This window comes from Ptychodera flava, chromosome 3, assembly GCF_041260155.1.
Source record: "Ptychodera flava strain L36383 chromosome 3, AS_Pfla_20210202, whole genome shotgun sequence".
In the NCBI taxonomy this organism is placed as follows: Eukaryota; Metazoa; Hemichordata; class Enteropneusta; family Ptychoderidae; genus Ptychodera; species Ptychodera flava.
In genome coordinates this window covers 39,801,226-39,815,405 of record NC_091930.1, presented here as the reverse complement: position 1 = coordinate 39,815,405, position 14,180 = coordinate 39,801,226, and the positions used below count along the sequence as shown (strand labels likewise).

The window sequence follows — 14,180 nt, the reverse complement described above, 5'->3', positions numbered from 1 at the left end:
CCGCTAAGTCCCATTTGATTTTTGTCACAGCTCAAAATCGTCTCCTACACCTCAACCTGAACCATGAACACCCCCACCAGTTTATGATATGACCCATCACGATGGCATGACGTCAACTGATCTTGACAGACGGAAGTATTGACAGACGGAAGTAGTTGACACCAGCATACTGGTTTTCAACTCTAATACCTTCTCTGTCTATAAATAGACACGAGAAGGTAAAAAGACTTTTTTGAGAAACATTTGATTAATCATTTAATGCCATGAAATGACTTAAATCAGATTTAAATCAGAGTTAAAAATTTATGACGAAAAGCCCTAAAAACATGTTAGACAAATTTTAATAATCAAATCAATTAAACCTGAAAATCAATGCTATTCAGTCCATGGATTACTATGGTCCTGATAAAAACTTCTCTTCAAAGTTGATGAATATCTGAACATAGGGCTAAATGTAGCCCGGACCTGTATACTTGATGTGATTAAATAGATTGGCAGTTTCTTTCAGAGTTTTTATCATGCTGAAGTTCGCCTACAGGTAAATCTCTACAGGTGTCAAAAGTCACAAGGGATCAGAGTTCAAAGGGCCTAAAGGTAAAGAAGTCTGTTAAAACAGTAGTAATCAAAAATTTTGTCATGTACAATGTTCTGTGAAATAGAAATGAATGTTAGAATTACATCATCTTCCATTCAACGTTTATTGAATGTGGACACAAGTATCCTACAATGAGCCAATTTGACAAGAGTTCATAACATTCTGAGCTTTCACTTGTATCTCACGCAAGTTGAATCTGTAGTTAGAAAGGCTGTTTCTCTGAAAACCCTGCATTCATAATCAGCAACTTCCTTTGGCATGCGCTGACTCGCAAATTTTAGGACGAATCTGAATCTTACAACAGCACATTTCTCCCAGTGTGTGGGTATTACTTAGGAGGAACTGGAAAAAAGATGGTATCTTAGATCTTTCGCAATCTTGCACATTACAATCTTAAATAGAACTTATAATATTGCAGTCATTGTGTAAAATACATCAAGGAAAACTTATCCTTCCAATTTAAATAAAGAGTTTTCAGTAAGTTTGGATATCTTTTACGGTAGAAAAATTCTATTGCTGACTTTTCATGCTTCAGACATAATAGTGTCATCTTATTAGCCATTTGAAGAGGTTACCTGTTTTTTGGCGGCACATTAATAAGACAATAGTGTGATGATGAGAAGTGAGGCAATGGCACTACATCAGACATAAAGAAAGTAGTGAGTGCCAATTTTTTTCTTGTTACGAGGAAAAAGAACATGTACGCACCAATGAAAGCATTTGAACACCTTCTTCACTTAGCTAGAACATTTCTTTCTTTTTGGCAAATAGAAATTATGGCAGACCCTACACACTCGGCAACTGATCAGTTGGGTGCTGGCGGTAATGCTTCAATATGAAGCAATAGAAAACAACACTGATCAGCAAAAGCACTTTTCAATATGACTTTATGATACAATCTGGCATCTCCAAAGATTTAATTTAATCAAACTTGCAATTTTTTTACTTTTAAAATATATTAATGCCATTTTTTGCAATAATATCTTTGATTTGTTTAGTAGCCTATAAACAGTTATAACTGATGATATAAAAAACTTTTCATCACTTAAACTATATATACTGACATCAAAAAATAATACATCACAATCAGTAGATCAAATACAAAGTGCAGTGCCATTATGTACACTCTAAAACACCCTTCCGTAGACTGTAAATCTAATATCATATATTAACCCAATGCTGTAGAGATAGATATATCTATCCTACAGAACCATGTGGTGAACCCTGTAATGCATTTCTAACAATATTATGATCAATCTGATTGTCACAGCTATACGATCACAGGAGATATGAACACCCCTGCTTGTACCATTCTAATCCTCCTCACTACCCAAGTTCCATAGTATAAGTAATATCTACAAGAATGGCTAGAAAATATATTGTGCATCACGATAATCCGTAAAGAGCATGGCGTCAGTCCAGCCGACTGCCTGATTTTTGTTTATCAGCGAGGTGTACATTCCAATGCAAATATGTACAGCCTATTCCATGTAAATCGTCATGCAAGTAAACTCAAGAGTTGACAGCACCATTTGGATAAGGAAAACAGTACTTCCCTGACAGCTTTCCCGATAATAATCTACATTGATGTGGTGACAAGTCTTGCATACTGTAATACAACAACTCCAATCTTGACATCTTCATCAGTTTCCATGTCAACATGCTCCAAAGTTCCTCACTCTCCGTTTTCCTGAGACCTGGCCGCTGTGCAGATCGTCTGGAGCTCGTCGACCAGCGTCTCGTGCCTGAACGTCACCCGGATGTCCGGCACGTTTGTGCGTGTGATGTCATTACCCTGTTGGCCCTCTTTCCTGTAGCTGAGTCCTAACCAGTACTGCTTCATCTGAAAATGGCCAGAAGAGGATGACCTGGTCAGAGTCTGTGAATTCTTGTTTTCTGACCACATGATTCGACTTACAGACATCACTCAACATATTTATTTTTGTCCATTTCAAACATTTTTCGTCCATTTCAATTAGTAGCAGGTGTAGCTTAAGTGATCATCTCCAAACAGCTAAGTCATACAAAGAGAGCAATATAAGATATGGTGCACCTGAAAACGCTGGAACCAACATTTCTTGTTACAACAGTCAAGTTTTCAAAGGGGCCTCTACAGCTTTGAAAAGAAAGTGGACTCCCTAGAATTGTGTAGATTTGTACGATTGCTCAGCGTAGGCCTAGTGTTCTTACATCGTGCCAAAGAAATGCATCGATTTTCAGGAAAAGCTAGAAAATATGTATTCCTGGTTGGTTGATAATTACTCAATACTCCATCAGCCTGTGCTAACAGCTCATCTATAAGGAGTGGTACTTTCTTCATGACCACACCTTTGGTTTCACTTACACAAACCGTTCATTTACACCACATTCACCTTGACTTGATGGGGGCTGGGTTGGGGGATGGGGTGGGAGACGGGGTGTATCTTACCTCATGTGGAAAGCCACTCATGATCACGCTGTTTCTTGCCAGCTCACACATATCACATGGTGATAGTTTCCACACCTGAGCTGCTATGCTGTACTCTTCCATCAGAGGCTCCTGTGGAAAACAAATCACCAGAACATTGAAATCAACCCTTTCATCACAATAGTTTGGCCCAGACCTACTGTTATCAATGGTGACTGTGCACCTGTTTACAGGGAACTGGGGGTGAGCAGGTTACGGTAGTGCGCACCTCGTATCTAAAATATTTACGCTTTGCTCAAAGATTCCACAAGAAAACTTTAAACCAATGAAGGAATAACAATCTGGAGGTCATTGTGGAAATTTTGGCATTGGAGAAACAACTGACTTGAGAGTTATTGATATTTGAGATTCAAAATGGTCACAAGTCCGATGTTACCTCCTTAAAGTAAAATTGACCCTTTCACCACCATGGTTTGGTCCAAATCCATTGTTATCAATGTAATTGTGGACCTGTTTACAGGGAATTGGGGTGAACGGGTTAAATATGTGACTTTTACAACTACAAGGTGGTGAAAACTTGAACTCAACAAGATTCACAACAAGCTCCACACAAGCCACAAACCATGCAAAGTATTGTAAAAATTTGAGTCAAAATATGTGTCCTCAAAGCACATTTTGTCTTTCATTGAGCATAGTTGAGGCAATGTACTGATGCAGCCATGATTACAAGGCTAGTAACTTTCCAAAACATTTTCCAGTATTCTTGTGTGTGAATAAACTACAATATCTTGGTTTACTTCCTATGGCATGTTAACAAACAATGAACTTTGCTCTCGCACTAATGCAGTGTGCATGATAGTTGAAATCAGATCCTGACTTGAGTTTTTAGATAGTTATCTGGATAAAGATATTCAGTCTATATTAAAAAGCCAGATACAGAGTATTACGATGTGTTTGTTGGAAGTAGATCAATGTAAAGTGTGGTTTATTCACACAGCATAAACACTGGAAGCTGCCGAACGTTAGTTACTGCGCCCTCTAGGTAGAATGCCCCTTTGGGGACAGATATTCAGACTTTCAATTTTTTGCGATACTTTTCTGGTTTACCACTTGTGGGGGCTCATTTTGAAGCTCTTATAGCATGAATACATTTTTTGTAGTCTTAGCATAGTTTTGTGAAAATCTAAAATATAATTTATCCACATAGAGTTAGCACAGAGGCGGTGGCCATTATGAATCTTGAACATTGTCAAGGTTGGGTAATTTGTTTTCTCCAGTACTAAAATATGAACAGTGACCCTAATTTTCCATCTTAATTTTGAAAGAGAATGGTTGAAAGTTGCCGAGGAGAAAAGTTTGAGTAATCGTTCAAGTCTTTTAGTTTTTGGGTGTGTACTATCTTGAGAAGGAACATGTTCATTAGTAAGAAGTACCTGCTGACTGAAAATATACTGTGATCAAGAGTGAATTTCATCGTACTCACCTTGGTAAAATGAAACTGCAACGGATCATCAGTCGACAGCGACACTACCAAGCCTCGGGCCAGGAACTCTGGCAGGGGGTTGCGGTGGTAGTTGAGAAAAAGTGAGTTGTTGCTGAGTGGGGACATAGCGATGCCAATCTGTGCCAGGTAGTACAAGTACTGCAGGACTGGAGACTGGGTTTGAACAGGATTAGAAGACGGCGTGTTATTAACAGCTACAATATATGCGCAAAAATCCTGATGATGAGTAGCATCTCGAAAGCTTGTAGCTTATTGGTCAGCTGAACATCATTGACAATTAACACTTTGAGTGCTGTATTTTTCCAACCAAAATTTTGTTCAACATTTTACCAGTTTTTATGAACTTTTCTGTAATTTTTTGATAATTTTGAACCAAATGAACTCAACATTTCATTGGCTACATTTTTTTTATCAAAATTTTGGCAAAAATCTGACAAAAATTGACTGAGTTATATTTTCTAAGGGCAACAAAAATTGACTTTGGTGCTAAAAAGGTTAAGTACTGAATTATTTCAAAACAGCAAATCAGCTACAATATAGCCTTAGGTCAAGACTCCCTAAGTTGCCATGGATAAACATTACGAGCTGATGCACAATAAAATCTTTGCAGATACAATACGTGGTCTAGTTTGTTACATTTCAGTGTTTCTGCTTTCAATCTTGCACTATACTGATTCTGGTAATCGGTTAGTGTGGTGACACTGGCTGCTGCTGACTCAAATTCAGACAAAATGTTGATACTTTGTGTCTGTTTTTATCTATTTTTGTCTGTTTTAGAGCATGGTGTTGTGAGATGTACAAGACCATTGTTTCTCAAAGATTATCTTTTGGTTCATTTACCCAAGTGCTTCACTTCTCTCAAACTAGTTTGTCTCCCTCCCCTATCCTCTCGGACTCACCTTCCTCAGTAGTAAACCATGTGAGATATTCTCGGCTGTCAGGAATGCTGCCACTAAGTGATGCACAGGCCCTGCCTCACCACAGTGTGGTCGGAAAGCAAACGTGTTGAAACCTCTTTCTCTGAAAAACAGGAAAATCAAGAGTTGATTCTGTTATCAGTGTATGCATGATTACTCTGATAAGAAGACATATTTTTTTGAGACATTGATGATGCACATGAACGCTAAGCTTCATTTTGCGAAAGATAAATTGCAACAGATTTTTGAAGTGATGCCACCCATCACTATGAAACTATCTGACACGAATAGCTAAATTTACACCAGGCAATAACAACCAATACGGTATAACTATCTGTTGTTTTCTCAGCACACTGGGATATTTTGCAGTCTTTTATTTCAGTTATCATAACAGTTTGGGAAATTTCTTGATTGGCTTTTCACCATGAGAAATTGCCTGTATTGGAATCACTGAGCTTTATAAGGAAAATAGTATTGAGACAGTCTGTGCACCAACTTTGCGTTGGTGCAGAAGAACTTTCCACATTGGCTCGTTGATGCTACCTGCTTGTAAAGCATGATGTGCGGTTTTTGTTGACGATTGAATTCAGGTCTGGACCTTAACCCTTTGAGTGCTGTACTTTTTCCCATCAAAATTTTAGTGCAACATTTTACGAATTTTTATGAACTTTTCTGTATTTTTTTGATAATTTTGGACCAAATGAACACATTTCATTGGCAACAGTTTTTATCAAAATTTTGGCAAAAATCTGACAAAAACTGACTGAGGTATATTTTATAAGGGTGACAAAAATTGACTTTGGTGCTCAAAGGGTTAATTAAAACATCAACAATAACAACATAGGACATGCATAAAAAAATTAAAAGTATCTTGACAAACAAAACATGTTTTTCAACAGTGTGTAGGAAGCAGACCTAGAGATTATAGATGATCCGAAGAAAACACTGAAATTTCAGGTATGTAAGAGTATCTCAAACCATACACTCGGAGTTCTAAAACCTAGTCGGACTTGCAAGTCCGAAGTGCGCGGACTTGCAATACTCCGAGTAAAACTGCTTTACTCGGACTTGTATACTCCGAGTACATGGCCTACTCGGACTTGTATACTCCGAGTACATGGCCTACTCGGACTTGAATACGCCGATACGTGTTCCTTAGTGCATATTTTGCCATACCGGTCAATAAACGATCTGTCGAAAAAATGTATTTTATTACTCACGGAGTTTACGGCTAGCGCGGATCGATATGTCGAAAATCTGCTCTATTGAAGAAAAGAATTTCATTTTCACGATGTCTTGTAATCTGTTGCGCAATGTATGTATATTTAACCACGGTCCCTCCACAAGGAGCGACCGTGATTTTACCATCAGAAGAAAGCTACTGCCACGGCCAGCAGCGAAGTTTTTTGAAAGATGACTTAGACGTAACATTTACAGTAAAGCCAATAAACTTCAGGCAAGTCTAGCCAGTTACTCAGTTCGATATCGCACAATCGTTCCATTAGCGAAATAAATGCATGACATCACAGGTCAAGTCAGGTCATTGTTTACGACCAAGTGGTCACTCGCACTGGGTTCATACTATACACGAGCGCACTGTGCTCATTTTATTTTGAAAAATTATTAGTTTAATTATTTTATCAAGACATAAATATGCCTAAAATGCTTGGGCAAGTCTATCATGGCCTCGCAACGCTAGAAAACCAAGATCATGACGTCACAGGTCGACAGGTCATTCATATTCGATAATGGCGTCCGTGTTCTAATACATGTAATTCGCCGCGATGCATCGCGGTGATCATGAAACGTTGTTGTGCCCAATTCAAGTCATGTATCAAATCAGGATCTGATCCGGTAATGAAACGAAAAGACAAGACAAACTAATAATTTGCGTGACGGTAGCTACACTCGACAACGACAATGACTTGAGCCACGGACCGTGCTTGAGCGTGTTGTACAAGATGGTATTTTACACAGATCAGAGATCAGAGAGATCGCGTTAACAACTCTTTTCTTTGAGCGACTGGAAGTACATGTACTGTATACGCTGTTTGCAAATTTTTATCACAAGATCGAATATTTCCTCTGTTTTTCCAGCATTGTTTTTCTATAAGCAAGTGTAACTCGGCGTATTCAACTCCGAGTAGGCCATGCACTCGTAGTATACAAGTCCGAGTAAGCAGTTTTACTCGGAGTATGCAAGTCCGAGTACTCGGACTTGTAAGTCCGACTCGGTTTTTGAACTCGGAGTATGCTGTTGAAAGCACTCTTACATACCTCGAAATTTGCATCAAATGGTACGGTGACTGGGACTATAAACTTACTACAATCAAGACAGACACTTACTTCCTGAAGTGGTTCAAGACAACTATGTTTGCATACGTGTAGTACAGATAGTACGCATAGGGAGGGTTCTCTCCATCTGTCCACTTGTCCGGCGTTGGACTGTCTTTGGTAAATACATATCGCTCTGGCTTGGATTCGTCATCCACACTGTCAAAACCAGTCACCTGCAAATACGCATGATATTCCCATATCTTATTGTTCAACCAGTGTGCGTCTTTTCTACTATTCCTGACTAGAAGCTGAAAAATACTTTTGAAAATTCAGTACATATGGAGAAAACAGAACTAATGAACAGAATACTGCTTACTGGTTATACACACAGACAGTGTGCTGTGACCACTTACATGTTGTAGGAAACAGTGCAGTTCAGGATGTGCCTCAGGGTTCTGAGTAACTTCAAACAGAGGCATAAAGATGTTGTCAAGGATTTGCTGGAAATTTTTCACCACATTCTTTGATCTGTAAATATCACTGTAATGAGAAAGGAAAGATGTCACTCAGTTGTTTGAACTATGAACTGTCTTATTTCAATTAACCCGGTTCAATGATAAACTTGCTAAATTGGTGAAATCCAGTACTGGAATGGACAACTTTACACAAAAAATTGTGTACAAACATCAGAAAGAAGAAAGAAAAAAAAAAAAAAAAAATATTATAAATATATAATATATGTGTGGGTGTTTTTGTGCATTGGACTCGTTACCTACATAAACTATTCTAATCTATCCTTGCCAGTGTCCTTTTTCCATGATAACACTGATGCAGTCATATTGTGACATTCTTTCTGAAGTATTGTCAGTTTTAGTATGGTTCAGCAATCTCCTATTCTACTTTCGGGTAGCTTAATACCATTAATAAGTGTGCCAAAGCATTATGGACACAATGGTGAACAATTGTACAAATTGCAGTTCTAAGAGTCATGTCATTTTACCAGTCCACTTTTTGAAAGAATGGCAAACTCACTAGAGTCTGGGTATCTGTACTAGCCATCTGATATTGTCGGAATACACGTCGTGTGTAACTGCCCATTTAGCCAATTGGTCCCACTCATCTCTGTCTCTGCCGTAAATGGATAATCTGTACTCTGCATTCTGGTACTTGGATTCCTCTAAATCAGATGCTACTTCCTGTGAACAGCAACAAGTTGGTCTCGTTCAGAAAAAAGACGAAGGAACAATACATGTTTGAACACTGGTGGCGCTATTTATCACAACAGACTTTTCCAGGGAACTTTTTTGTACAAACTCTGTTTGCTGATAGTTTGCAGAGAAAGCTGGCTCACAACATCTGTTTGAAGTGTAATCTCTGTAAGGCTTATGAATTTGACATTCCAATACACAGACAAAAGGTCTGTTAGGTCAACGTTCATTAAGACAAGTCATCGTTGATGACACAGTCCCCACTTGTTAATGGGTACTTTGATTACATGTCCTCAGAGAGGATAGAGTCATCTACATTAATTAGGTCTGTGATAAAAATACTGCGATACAGATGGTGCTCAATGGCCAAGAATGAGTTCCATGGTGATGAAAACATAAAACCAATGTAGGCAACCATCCTAAAGTTCATAAAATGAGTCAACTAGGAATTAATCAACAGGATGTTGTAAAACACTTTTGCATACAATCCTAACACTTAACAGATTATCATGTTACCATATTTCTTGATCAACATCTGTATCAAGGTTCATCAAATTTGACATTGTATTAATTTGTGGCTATATCACTCTAATTAGGAAAGTTCATTAATTATGCAATTAAAAATTAATGAAAATGACACTGATAAATGTCTTTTTCAATGTTAAAGCAATGTGAGCTTAACATCTGTACAAAATTTCATGAATTTGATGCAGTATTTCTTGACATATCAGCCTACTTACGAAACTTCAATAATTGACATGTTACCGCTACATGACGTGAAACAATTTCATGAATTTGATGCAGTATTTCTTGACATATCAGCCTACTTACGAAACTTCAATAATTGACATGTTACCGCTACATGACGTGAAACAAATTGACGAGCATATGTATGAAATAGGTCAATGTCCTTGTACCAACTTTGAATGATACTGGTGGAAATATGTCAGAGTTATGGCTCTGTACATTCGAAAATTGTAACAAAATCACAGCCATGCAGCGATATTTGATCTTACTATTTAAACATGGGGCCCGGGGCACCGACGTCCTTTGTGCCTCCTTACTGTTTATTATTTGCCATAAATGTGAAATCTGGCAAAAGTCAAATTGTTTGGACATAAATGAAAGTTAATGTGAAAGTGAATCAAGAATAAGAGATGGAACTCAATAGGATCAACAATATCTAAAACAGGAAACGGTGAACTTATATGATACAGAAGGGAGAAAATTTAGCCACAAACTATTGTAATATAATGGACAATGGCTAATCTAAACCAAATTACTTAAACTGGATTGTTGGCATTGATTACACATGTATTTATTGTCCATCAAATAGAAAATAAATTTGGGCCATTGACTAAAAAACATTTGCTTGTTACACTCACCACACTTGTACTTAGTATTTGGAGTGTACACCTATCTACAATACAATGATAAAAAGTTTGGACTCTGAAGGTCAACAGTGCATCTTTAATGTATGAGACTAAATAAGCTTACCCCTCAAGTATGTATAGGCCAAAAACAATATTTAATTTTGAATTATGTAGTGCAGGGAAGGACATAGAATATGGTGAAAAGCAAACTAAATATAAAACTGAATATACAATTATATGGAAATGTTGTTTTACAGTCATGAGTATCTAGTGTGTGCCGAGAGACATATTAAAATTGGACAGTATCATCCTGACCAGAGTTTGTCTGAGTGGTTGTTCCTTCTGATTTTCTGACACGGTGATAGGTACAAAATATTATGTTATTCACCATAGTTAAGCAACATAGCTTGCATTTGTTCACAGTAGAACTGAGTTTTACATGTAAGATAACTTTCTCATAAACTGTAAATTCTGGCTTGTGGCAGCTCAAACGTCGCAATACCACAGTTTTTGATATGATATGGAGTGACTTGCACACATATGCAATATGCAGTGACAGTCGATATATTCATAGTAAGAGTCTACTACATTCAAGCATAGTGATGTTGACAACTACATGCATGCCAGTGCACGATTTCAAAGTAGCCAGGAGGAAATTCTAATAGTCTTTTAGTGGAAATAGGCCCTATAGGATTAAACCACAGTGAAACAAACAACATTAGTTATCGTGACCTTGCTAAAGTGCAATCTCGGATCATGTATGATCTGATGATCATGCCAAATTACCATGTCGGATTATGCCGTGATTCTGAAGTGCGCGTAAATCGGTCAACATAAGCACACATAGACTCTCGCCAGTCGCTTGGTCTCGCGTAGCTTTCGGTATTTATACAAGCTCGTGCCTTCGGCACTCGACCTTGCGCCTTCGGCGCTCGATCGCCTACGTTGGATTACTACCGCAAGTGACTCCGGATCCGGTCAAAAGAAGGCACGAGGACTGTCGACAGTCTAAAGCACACACTGTCTTCAACAATGATGCTTCGGCGCTCGATCGCCTACGTTGGATTACTACCGCAAGTGACTCCGGATCCGGTCAAAAGAAGGCACGAGGACTGTCGACAGTCTAAAGCACACACTGTCTTCAACAATGATGTCAAAATCAATGCACAACTGTCGAAATTACCCAAAATAAGCAACAGAAAACTTAAGGTTATCGCTGTGTCGAAAGGACAGTACATCAACATAAAACGACGCTAGTTTGTTATGACATGGAGGTAGAAGGACAGAGCGAATTCTCTCGCTCTCACCTCTCGCTCTCACCTCCATGCTCTCACCCAGCTATTACTAACGGGCCGCCGGTGGGATTGCCTCGCTAAAGCAATGGATTCGCCGGTAACGAAGGAGCGTTTCGTGCCAAAAAAATACATGACAGCAACAAAAATACAATCACCGTGAACTTCATATTTACAAAATATCATCAAATAAATGCTAAAAGCTTCAAAACGTCAAAATTCGCACAAGACCGAGAAACAAGACAGCGTCGGTTTGATTTTTCAACCTTGCAATACAACGCTAACTTGTTATATGCGCATGCGCATATTAAGGAGAGACCCATTTGATTTCGGGGGGGGGGGGGGGTATGCAGGAAGTGGGTATGGGAACTTTTTTTGTCAGAGAGACAGCATTTTTTAATTTCAACTGTCACACCTGCATCAATTTTTTTATCAAATGGAGTAGCAGTGCAATTTTTCAAATTTAAGCCAGTGTTTCACATATCACAGGATGGTTTTATATATTCATTTTACATTCCAACGAATGAAAACAAAATGAAAGTCTAGTATATATACAACTTTAAATTATAGAACACTTTTTTGGCAAATCAACAGTGATCAGTACTATACCTGCTTTTCTTTATAACAGTCAATTCCTTTTAAGTTCTCAGGGGAGATGTTATCTTTTGTGGTCAGAGAAACAAGGCTCACACATTGTATTTCATTATATTTGTTGTTCCTCAATTTTTCTTTGACAACTTGTAATCTTTCTAACATATTTATGTTGAGAGAATAATATATTGGTTTTTACACTAGTTTATTGACTCCTGTCTTGTGTTTTCAATTTTCACAATGTACAGAAGTCAAATAGTCCCATCTAGATATTGCCTGTACCATTGAGATATTGCAACAGAAATCCAGAAATATGATTTCTTGGGTCAGAAAGGGAGGAAAGGAAAAGGAAGGAAAACATCGAGTGCACTGAGGTGTAAAGTAGTGAATGCTTATATCATAAGTGCTGGGAAAAAAAACACATGAGAATTGCTTGTGGTAAAAACATTTGCGCTGCCTATGGCAGCATGCTAGCAAAGAACACATGAGAATGAATTTCCAAAATTTTGCTCATTTCAACTGCATTATGACAATTCCATTTTTATTTATTTCTGTCTGTTATGAGAATTTTTTTTTCTCAAGCCATTACAGGCTTATTTTTTTCTTTTATTTCACCTGGTGACAATTTTTTTTCTCAAAATCCTCCATACCCCCCCCCCCCCCAAATCAAGTGGTTCTCCCCTAAGTGAGTCCCTGACCTATGCGGGCCAGTGGATTACTTCCTCAGCTCAGTAGAACTGATGCCTGCCGGTACCATCATTCTTCAGTCGATCAAAGGCGCCTTTCGTACCAAAAAATACACGACAGCCGCAAAAGTGCATCACTGTCAACGTCATAACTATAGAATATATTGAAATGCACAGTGAAACGTTCACAAAGTAAAAAATGTGCCCACATCGAGAAACAAGATGGCGTCCGATTCGATTCTCAACTCAGATTTTGTCCTAGAGTTGTGCGCATGCGCAGACGGTAGCTTTAACGAAAGCGAGTCAAAATCAAGTAAATATAAAATAAAAATGGATAAAAATATTGTTTAAAATAATACAAGGCATGTATCACCAAATTTTGAACATTTCTGACGGCATTTCAACTATACGAACACCCATGCCAAATATCACAATAATCAAATCAGTGGTTTTGAGGAAAAATTGAAAATAGTGGTTTTCACAAAAAAGCTAAAAAAGTGACTTTAAAATGATTCAATCAAAAAAAGAAAAAAGACCGTTTGAGATACATGCCAAAATGACCACCAGACCAAATTTCAGAAAAAGTTACTGAAGCGTTTCCGAGATACCTGCGTCCACAGCATACGGCCCACTGTATGCAACAACAGAGGCCGCGTCATCACATTAGTACTTTGGGCCAAAGGCCCAAAGGACTAAAAATCAACACGTATATGAATAAAATAAGTAAAAGTCCATGTACCAATTTCGAATAAGATCAGTTGAGACTTGCCAGAGTTATGGCTCTCGACATGGAACAACCATAACAAAATTGCTACCATGTGGCCATATTGGACCATGAAACAAATCGACATACATATGTATAAATAAGTCAATGTCCTTGTACCAACTTTGAATAAATTCGCTTGATACAAGTCTGAGTTATGGTTCCAGACATGAAAAATTCAGAAAAAAAAATGGCACCACTGCGGCCATATTGGATTGTATCACAAAACAAATCAATGTGCATATGTATGACATAGGTCAATGTCCTTGTACTATGTTTCAATAAAATCCGTGAATAAAATCAGTTGAGATGTGCCCAAGTTTTGGCTAAGGACATGAAAAATTTGTAACAAAATGGCTGCCATGCAGCCATATTGGATCATATCATGAAGCAAATTGACCTACATATGTATGACATAGGTTAATGTCCTTGTACCAACTTTGAATAAAATCGGTTGAGATATACCTGAGAATTATGGCTCTGTACATGAAAAAATCGTAACAAAATGGCCGCACGGCAGCCATATTGGATCGTATCACATAACAAATTGACATGCATATGTATGAC

General features: G+C 38.0%; 1 protein-coding gene across 6 annotated transcripts in view; it reads right to left on the bottom strand.

Moving 5' to 3' along the window:
- Positions 1–1,278: 1,278 nt before the first annotated feature.
- Positions 1,279–14,180, bottom strand: part of LOC139129996 (AMP deaminase 2-like) — a 50,997-nt gene continuing 38,095 nt past the window's right edge. For 4 of the 6 annotated variants that reach the window (XM_070695711.1, XM_070695709.1, XM_070695710.1 and 1 more), the window contains 7 exons: positions 8,733–8,896; positions 8,114–8,240; positions 7,770–7,933; positions 5,406–5,526; positions 4,486–4,659; positions 3,024–3,134; positions 1,358–2,438 (listed from right to left, as the gene is read on the bottom strand). In XM_070695711.1, coding sequence (XP_070551812.1) covers positions 2,271–2,438; positions 3,024–3,134; positions 4,486–4,659; positions 5,406–5,526; positions 7,770–7,933; positions 8,114–8,240; positions 8,733–8,896 — 1,029 coding nt within the window. In that variant the 3' untranslated portion in view covers positions 1,358–2,270. Of the gene's footprint in view, positions 2,439–3,023; positions 3,135–4,485; positions 4,660–5,405; positions 5,527–7,769; positions 7,934–8,113; positions 8,241–8,732; positions 8,897–14,180 lie in introns of all 6 variants that reach the window. The other 2 variants (XM_070695706.1, XM_070695708.1) reach the window with 2 other exon arrangements.